The sequence below is a fragment of the Lissotriton helveticus genome, chromosome 9 (genome assembly GCF_964261635.1).
Source record: "Lissotriton helveticus chromosome 9, aLisHel1.1, whole genome shotgun sequence".
Lineage (NCBI taxonomy): Eukaryota > Metazoa > Chordata > Amphibia > Caudata > Salamandridae > Lissotriton > Lissotriton helveticus.
The window spans coordinates 1,080,787,842-1,080,797,838 of NC_136070.1; the positions used below are offsets into that span (position 1 = coordinate 1,080,787,842).

A 9,997-nucleotide genomic window follows, 5' to 3' on the forward strand; every position below is an offset into this window, starting at 1 on the left:
CTCTACTCATTTTCGGTCTAGGTTTTCCTCCACCCCCACCCCCAGTGCTTTGGTTCGGGGTAGTTTTGTTCATCTTGTTTAACTGCTTTTCCTGCTGTTCTGCGAGCTTTACTTGAGCCCACATAACCTTCTCCTTGAGAGCCTTTTTCTTTTCTGCCATCTCGTCCTCACAGTACTTTGCGTACCGTAGGACCTCATCTATTTTTTTTGTATGCAAACAGATTTTATTATCCTTTATCCATTGACAGATTTCAGGCCTTAAACCGTTTACAAACCTGTAAATGAAGTGTCATATCCTTCATCTCGATGTTATCTATACCGCTGTATGTTTTGAACACCTGCAACAGCCTTTCATACAAGGAATGCACTGTCTCGTCCCTTTCTTGCGTGGTTCTATCTATCTTGGTCCAATCAGTTTCCTTTGCTGGCACTTTTAGTTTCAGATGCTGAATTACCTGATCATATTTTCTCATTACTTCCTTCGATGGTTCTCCTGTTTTTTCATCTCTCGTGTATTCCTCACTAGGCCAAGCTATGGCTATTTTACACTCGGTCCATAGATCTACAGGGACCACGATGTCGAAGAACCCATCCAGGTACTTCCACAGGCCTTTTTGCACTTTTACGAATCTTTCTACCTGCCTATACCAATCCACGGGCTTTTCTCGTAATTTCGGAAAATCATTAGTAAAGGATACAATATCCTGTCTGGACCATGGAACATGTACATATTTTCCACCTGGTACTTCACGCATAGGGCATAACTGTTCTGGTTTGTCAGCTTCCTTTAGAACAAATTCGGGAGTTGCCTGCCTAGACCTGGCCTCATCCTTTTTCTTGACCCATCTGGCTTTCCATCTTTCCACATCTCCCCATTTTTGTAATACTGTCAATAGTTCTTTGACCTGTGCTTTCTTCCCTGAAACATTCAAGTTTTCCAAATCCTTGTCTGAGAAATCTGCTCTGTATGGTTTCTGCAGAGGTTTCGATTTTGAAATATCTATTCCCATGCTAGCAGCAGTGTCTGTTAGCTTTTCATGAAGTACTCGGGTATTTCGGGTGAGACTCTTGCAGATAAACAGCATTTCGTCTTCGGAGTAGGTATTTAATCGGTCTAATCCTACGTTTCCTGCCATTAATTCCTCTATTTCTATTCTCAGCTTGTAGAGATCTAAAGGTTTCGTTGGGGACGCTTGTTTTTCAAATTCTTGACTCCATCGTTCGATTTCTTCAGGAGTCACCAATGTGACACTCTTAGTACCCGAGGTCGATTCCATTTGAATTTCCCTCGCATTAAAAGGATTGTCTTTTCTGTATCCTTTTTCCGACATTTCTAACGGGCAGATCTAGTAGCGAGACCTCCGACTCGCACTCACTTGTCTGGTCATCTACAATTAAGGGTTCTGGTCTGGTCGGTGCAATGACAGGAGTAATTACTGGAGTTTTCGGAGTCCCTTGACGGTCCCCGTACAACGGAACCACTGGTCCGATAGTTACTGGGATCGTTAAGGCCTCAGGACTTGTATTTAGCTGTGACATTTTCTGTATTATCTCAGCTCTCTGCTTTGCTAGCGCTTCTCGCTCTTTCTCTTCTAATAACCTGTCCAAAGATTGGTCATGTAATACCTGTGGGGTTAGAGTGGGAGCATAACTCGGGGCAGTGGGATGTGTCTCACTCGGTCCTCCACCATAATTAGGTCTTGGGAACAAACTTCCTGTGCCTAGAATCCTCGGCTCTTCCTCATCCTGTGGCTTTAATAACGGCATTCCTGAACCTAAGGACCTCACCTCCGTAGGGGGGACGAGAGCAAAAATCTCCTTCACGTGAATATCCCATCTCCCCACCAATTGGTCTCCTTGGGTAAATACTTCTGGTTTCTACGGGTCCTAGACTCTCAGTATAAGGAGGAATTGGATAATCCCCTCCTACACTTGCGGAACTGACCTCTTCCCTTTGTAGAGGTCTCCGGGGAATATCCCCTGCACTTGAAGGTCGGTGTCCTTCATTATAAGGAGGCGGACTTCTCATGCACATGTCCTCTAATAATTCATCATCCGATTCTCCGAGGGGCCCCCAGTGTTTGGATTTCTCTGTCCTTTCCCCCCCCCTCCCAGGAGGATCTTCTGCTGGCCTCATGGGAAACAGTCCCTCAACAATCATACTCTGCCTCCATTGTTTCATCTTTTGGGCTCGGGCTTCTTGCTTCAGTTTTGGATAAAATTTTGTCAATCCTTTATCCAATCGGGGCTTGTCCCTCTCAAAAGCCTCAATCTCCCATTCCTCTAGGGCTTCGTACTGCGTTAATCTAGGTCTGGGATGTAAGTCATTCATTCGGGTTCTTAGATTAAATAGAATCCTGCTGTTAAATGTTCCGTCTAACGGAAAAGCCAATACTCCGTCATCTTTCGTGTATTCTGCCCAATTTTCCAACCATACACATGTGTTGTACCCTTTATCGAACATCATGAAAGATGCGGGAGTATTTGGTGGTGGAATGACAACACCGTCTCTAGTTTTAATCGGCTTGTCCTTTTTGAAATAATTCTTCACTTTGTTTACAAGGGACAATTTTCTCTTATTTCCGTACATAATGTCGTGCTTTATGCCTTTAAACTGATCTCTTTCAAATCCCAAATCTCTCGGATCGGGTCTAGTATGCGGTCTGTACGAGTGCCACATACGATTCCTACGCTTAACTTTGTTTACAAAATTACTCCCAATCAGAATGCGTCTTGTAATTTCGTGCGACCAATGAGGTGCACGAGTTCAAAATAATTTCGACCAATGGGTGCGCGGCCCTTTCGCGAGACCGTTCTCACGCTTCGGCGTTCACCCCTCCTTTGCAATTCCCGTCCCGCTACCAGCCCGCTGCTTCTACCAATCCCAGCACGGCACGGAGTGACGTCAGAGCGGCTTCGCGACTGACTCCCTCCTTCACAAGGTAACGGAAACTTTCTTACTTTCTAAAGTGCTTAGTACTTGGTTATTTAACAACGAATACACATTCGCCACTGTGCTCAAGTGTCTAGACAGGAAAGATTTGTTTTACTGCAAGTAAACTACTTCCATTTACTTTTCACTCACTACGAGTAGATCTCTTCTGCCTACCCTTCACACTAGCATTGGAGAACCTGTTACTCCCCTAGACTCATCCACTTTACCGGGATATATCCGAGACTAAGGTTTCCCCAGCGAGCCCCTTTGCTTTCACCCAAGCTCCGATGAACCTGCTACTCTTCCGATGTGACCCTAAATAGGTTTATGCCACAATGGGAATTTTGCCAATGAACCTCGTTACTAACATTTATTCAATCATATATTCAGAAAAAAACCCTAGTTAGTGCTTCCAGTTCTGCCTAACCTGCACCAACTTTCCTTGGGCCAGTGACCTCAAAGCAAGTGGATTCTATTCACCACTCGCTATTCAATTCCCCGGGGATTCCAAACAAAACATTTAACAATTACGAACGAATGGGTTAATACATATATCAATACAATAATAAGAAAAACACTTTAAAACATTTCATAATTTTTCAAAGCAAACATTTCAAGTGATTGATCAGATCTCCTGAAGTGCCTGCTCTTATAGCAGCATCAATACTAGCAGCTTCCGACTTAGCTAGGCTAACTAGTCCTACCTAACCTTTAACTATTCCCTAACCATAACTCTGCTACCAGAAAATTACTGCTAGAGATCGCGGGTCACCCGACCAATAATTTCGCCACTTCCGGCTTCGGGCCCATATATTTCAAATCACCAGATACATTGATCGGATGACGTCACAATCTACTACCAATAATTGTGGGATTCCTTTCGATTATTTCTAGTGTACCCGACTTACCATCCACTGTCACGGGTACCTATGACCACAATGGATCAGGGAGCTAGCTGTAAAAGGAAAGGCAGCAAATAATATACACTTCAATAAATGACTTTACTTTCATAAAATGACCACGGACAACTAGAAGTTTTATAAAGTTTTATCTAAAGTTCAATCAGTGTGAAAATCCAACTTACATTTGAGCAGATAGTCAGTAAGCAAAAACATTTGGTTTCAAGAGAAATGCGACTGGGAACCTGCTGAGCGAGTAAACTAATCATGACAGAGTGAACACGGGAGATGAAGAAATAACTAGGGCAAGTATCATTTATGCTAGGAATTGGGAAAACTTTAGAAATCTAAACAGTTCGATTAACGTGAAAAATAGGACACGCTATAACTTCAGAAAATCTCTTCATTCAGTTTAGTGAGAAAATGTATAGAACACTTCAAACAAGTTATAAACTTCAAATAGGAAAAATTATTTGTAAAAGGAAGGGTAACATAGGAACACGCTATGAAAATAAATGCATACGTTTCATGAGATGCAATGAGTTGCGGAAAAGCATGGAAAAACTTATCAGATGCAAAGGTATGTCTTTATTTGAAGCAAAGACAGAAAAATAGAAAGGTGCAGTTTCAAGAGATTTAGAGCAATATTTACCTAGACTGGTGTGAAAAACCAAACCCTGGCCACGGGTCAGTTAAGGACAGGAAACCCTCAAGGAAGGATACCCCTCAATGGACAGCAGGTGCAGAATGGACACCCAGGACAGGACAGGAAACCCTCAGATTAGGATCAGGACAGGACCACCAGGATACGACCAGCACCCGCAGTTTGGAAGCAACGCCTGCGCTCCACCCTCTCTGCAGCTATCAGTCAAGACCCCGATTGGGTCAGCGAACTCCCAGCAAAGTGCTCCGCTAGCACTTTTAAGGTTTAGTAAAACCTTAGTCTATGGTCAATTTCGGACAGAGAGCTCCGCAGCACCTCTGTATCAAGTCACCTATTGAGTGCGTTGGGTCAGTGACAGGTCAGCTATTCAGACAAGTCGGACAATTTCCCTAGGTGAACCCAGGGTAGATATACTGTTTTGGGACAGGGTACCACCCCCCAAATGTTGCAAAGTGTCAGAATCCCCAATTTCGATTGGTCCTAAGGTAGGATTTGGTTAACACACCAATCAGAACAGACTATTACAAGCCCTACTTAGCATCCTAGGGTGCCGCCTAGCAAGATTGGGGTTCCCACGAGAAGTCGCAGAGAATACAATGGAAAGAATACAATTTGATACAAATAGAATACAATCATGATGCCTTGGCTGGGTGAAGGTGCACGTTCCCATGCTGGCTCTGGCATCAACCTTCTTTGGCTTGGTTTCAATGTCACCGCACCACGGCTGATTCTGCGCAGAAATACCCTCCAAGATGGACTCCCCAGCCCCGTTACCCCTCAGTGTCGAGGATACATGAAAAGTAAGCGAAAACAAATTAATACATAGAAATAAATGAATGTATTACATGTTATAAGTTCGTACTTTAGTTTCATCATTATAAAAATATACTATGCATTAGTGAATAAGTGCAACGAATAACATCACAGGAGCAGCAGCACAAAGCTTCAGCACGTTATTGCTATTACGCATGCGCACCTTTTCCCTCTCGAATTCTGACTGCGTCATGTCAGCTGACTATGCCTCACGCATGTGCAGAAACGAAAAGCCAAGCAGCGGCCATTTTAGGGACGAGGATTAATCGTATTAGTAGAACACATAGGCAAGCTTCGCTACCTTTCACGCATCTCCAAAATAAAGATATTAATAATAACGTACGTTTATTATGAGGTTATGGCAAAATCGAGGTTCATGAATCGAGCAATTCGCGATGCGAAATCTTGCTCTATCAGTACCAAGGAACCCTGTGTGAGCAATCTGTTCTTTAGGGTTCTCTGAGGAGAAATAGACGGTTGTGCATTATAGGACCCTGTCTAGGTGAATAGTTATTTGCATCAAGATCTGCTTTGCACTGGCCAAGAAGCAGCACCCAGAAGGTCAGAGAGCTGAATCTACCAGGGATAAGGCTGCTACTACTGTGTTGTTTTGTAGAGTGCCTGTCCTTAACTGCCAGGCTGAGACATAGGCGCTTGTGCAAGCATCGCCAGCCAGAAAGGCACTTTGTTTGTTTGGTCCTGTAGTACTTTTTTGTCTGAGTCTACTCCTCAGACCCTCCACCTGGGGAGGTTATGCTTTGGTGTCTTTCCTAACATGAGTAATAAACAGTTAGTGGTGTCCAGCTCAAGCTACTTCACTTTGGTAACAGTTTTTCTGGTGGATACTCTATCTGCAAATTCCGTTCTGGCCCCTCACATCCCCATTTTGCACAGTGGCCTCACTTTAACTTCTAAAATGGTCCCAAGTTAGAGCATCCTACTATGCTGCTTTTACAATATGCTTTGTACATATGTTTGGATTCGCTCTTATTTACTGTATAAGTAACATTTACTGATTGTATAGTGCTCTGATATCCGCCAGGATCTTGTTCGCGCTCTATTAAACTTTCAAAATAAATAAAGCGCCTTGATAAAACTATAGACGAGGCATTTGGCAAAACAGGAACAGTTTCTTCAATTAAACAGTGTGGCCGGGAGAACAGTTACAAGCATAGTGTCTGAGGACTGTCTCAGTTTACAATCGGTCTAACATAGATTTTTATACAGTTCATTGGATGCAATAAAATGGTTCTGCCAGTTCTTTTTTTGGGAAGGAATGCGGGCTGTTATCTTTGGAGCCATAAACTAATGTTTTAGATGAGAATCCAGGTGGGTCTCGACACAACGCGGCCAGTAGATAACGTGTCCAGATGTCCGGCATGGGGAGTTCGTGATCACTGCGTGTGCTTTTTCCTGATTGGCTAAGTGTTCCTAACTTCATGTGACTAACTTTGTGTTTTGGGAATGCTGCGTGCACCCCTCTGGCCATGTGTGCTTAATTGGGGACATTCTCACCGGACGATTGTCGTGTCGCTGTGCCTAACTGTTAGGTTGAGTATCTAATAAGTCACAAAGTGAGGGGCACCCCGGGGGTAGGATGTGAGGCAGATCGACGGGGGAAAGAACAATCAAATAGCATAAAGGAGAAAATAGATCTGCCCCGTATTTAATCAGGTATCGGCTCTATTAGAGTCCAGAATCTTCAAAAGTCACCCATTCTAGACCTCACCAATTAGTCAAGGCAAGATACAGTTTAGACAGAAGCATTCTTATAAAAAATATATCATTTTTATTCTTGTTTCCTTCATATATTTTTATATATAACACAATTATACAAGTTCATTTTTTAGAAAAGTTTCACAATATTAGGGTAAAAAACACATATGTATATACAACCCTTCAACCTTCCAGCATTCAGACTTCCACAAGTTCATACATCGCAACCAATCATGCTCATACAAGACTCATTCATACATTCTACTCAGATGGATTTTGAGACAAATTGCTCTAGGATCATCCTGAGTGTTCATCTCAGCCGTAGGCCGGGGATAGATGGTAATAAGTTCAGGGTAGATGTTTTCAACGCCGACGCGCGTTTCGGTGCCAGGCCTCAAAATAGGCCGCACCTTCGTCAGGGCAAGAAAAGGGAAGGAGGGGTTGTGCTTAACGATAGGATTAGTACTTCTGGTGTTCAGGCACTCTGTAGAAAGAACACATATTTTAGTATTGTGTTAAACCCCCATTTACAAACAACATTTAATAATAATACATTCATAGTTGTTCACATAATCACTAATTTACAGTGAAGAATCCACAAGTACGAGAGACACTCATTGGTTATCCTCATCCTTTTCCTTTTTAAACAGTTTTCGTATTATCAAAAAATACGCTAACTGTTGGGTTGACCTGGGTTTTTCTGTTTGCACATTTGTCTGCTGGCTACATGAAACCCCACCTGTGATATGTCAATCAGTGTTTCAGGCCTAGATCTCAGGGCCTGTCTGACCACGTATTTCTGAGTTGGGGATGAAGTGGAGTTCACAACGGGTTAATTTGTCAATAAGGATGGCATTTCATTTTTGTACGTGAATGGATCGTTGTTCACATCGACTTTTTGAGTATTAACATTAGTATTCAGCACACTGGTACTAACATTTGTTCAAATTCCATGTCCGAGTGTACGGAAAGGGAAAAATAGGAAATTAACATTCGCGTGCTGGGTTGGTGCTTATATGTGGCTCAGCTGCATCACTTCCGGGAGGAAGGAAGGGGGCATTACAGACCTGACGGGAGCTACATAGCACTCCCTAGCGGCGCATGGGAGACTGCTGTTCTAAGGTGAGGAATCTGCATTTAGATAGAAAATCCACTTGAAAGAGCATTACAACCAACTTGTTCAATTTGCACTCACTGCTGATCGAACTACATGGAAAGTGATTTGCAGGCTTTCTGGAAGGATGGTGTGTCTGGTTTCTCTACACCGGATGGCCACCAAAGATGGGAGTGTCTTAGAAAAGCAAATATTTTGCAACTGACTTCAGTTGAAAGATTTATATGACCAGCCTATATTTATGAGGGTTAGACCTAACATGCTTCTCTTTTTCTTTCAGAACTGGGTCTCACCGACGGGCAGGAACTTGCCGTAGCTGATGTCACTACACCACAGACTGTGCTGTTCAAACTTCATTTTAGCACTTGAATCAGAAATACATTTTCGTCCCGGAAAACTCCAAAATTATGAACACTTACTGGGTGCTCTAACTCACTTGGCTTCTCTCCCCAGTAGTTCTAATGTTGCTGCAAATTTGATTTTTTTGTGAATGACTTTTCACAATGTACTCTGTTGAAAGTGTTTCTTAAAGTGTTTTTCGTACCGGTCCAGATTCATGAGGAAAACAGTGACATGCCATTCAAAGGTGGCTTTTCACATTTGACGAAATAGTTTTTCTGTCAAAGCCTGAACGCATTGTGATGGATCATGAGCACGTGTCTCCTTGTATTCGAGACCCTGCTTTATGCATCAGAACAGAATCTACTTCTAAGGAGTTTTTTTTTTAAATGTACAGCTCGGTGTCCTAATTTAAAAACGTTTGCAGGTAAAGGTGTATATAATGAACATATGTTAGTTTTATTTAATATGAATATCATTTGCACAAAAGTGCCAGTTAGGCAAAAATGTAAAGAATTCATTTTGAAAAATGTGTAAACAGAAAACGTGTCCATAAAAATACCAATATGGTTTTCTTTGGGACTTCTTAGATGTCAGACAATTTGCATATTATTGCAGTTCACGCCCTCATAGTATTAAGTTTCTTTACACAAATGAGAACTTGAACTCATTGGGTGTGTCTGTGCCAGTGGCTTGGAGGCATATTATCTTACTCTCACCGTTGGCATGACTTTCTGTCCTTTCTCCGTTGAGAGTACATGAACATTATGCATTGTTCAGATTTACATTGTTCTCTGTTCATTTATTACCTCTATTAGTGAATGGCAAACATTTCTACGGTTGTGTGAGAGAGTGTCGAAGCGAACCACCCACCCCTGTTTTAGTACATGAAGTCGAAATGTTCTGTGACCCAGATAAGCAGATCTCAAAGGTGTGCACACAGTCCAAGAGTTGCATTTTACCTAGTGACTTTCTCCGTGTAATTGCACTTTAAAGCATGCAGCTTTATTTTTAAATCCTTATCACTTCAGTGGTTAAAGCATTTATTAATAAAGACTTTAACTGTATGTTACAGCTTGGTGTGATATTCATGAATTGTTTGATTTTGTTTTAAACACAATTTACAAAACGGTTTAGAAAGATCTACCAAATCCATCATGTGTAAGAATGAATCCACATAACAATCCAATTTATTGAACGTAAAACTGGGGTGCTAGATTTTTATTGTGTTTTTTTGTTTTATTCTTTCTTGACAAACATACACTGCGCCTGGCATCAGTGTTTGCATTACTTTTCATTCTCATCCGCCCTTGTAGCCACACAACTATCATTTTAAATGTACACTTAAGGAGGGCAATCACTTATTTTTACAAGACTTGGACTAGCCCTTCATTTCAAAACTTAAATCTACAACGTTATCACACCTGAATGTCCTACAAAGTGATGTGCCAAATGTTCACTTACATCTCTAAAATCATACTTTCCGTTTTGCTGCCACTTTGCCCAACCTGTTAGGT

General features: G+C 42.0%; 1 protein-coding gene across 1 annotated transcript in view; it reads left to right on the top strand.

Annotated features, from left to right (window-relative positions):
• Positions 1 to 9,547, top strand: part of LOC144783371 (NEDD8-activating enzyme E1 catalytic subunit-like) — a 182,859-nt gene extending 173,312 nt beyond the window's left edge. The window contains exon 8 of the mRNA XM_078662377.1: positions 8,422 to 9,547. Coding sequence (XP_078518503.1) covers positions 8,422 to 8,510 — 89 coding nt within the window. The 3' untranslated portion in view covers positions 8,511 to 9,547. The remainder of the gene's footprint in view (positions 1 to 8,421) is intronic.
• The last annotated feature ends 450 nt before the right edge of the window (positions 9,548 to 9,997 follow it).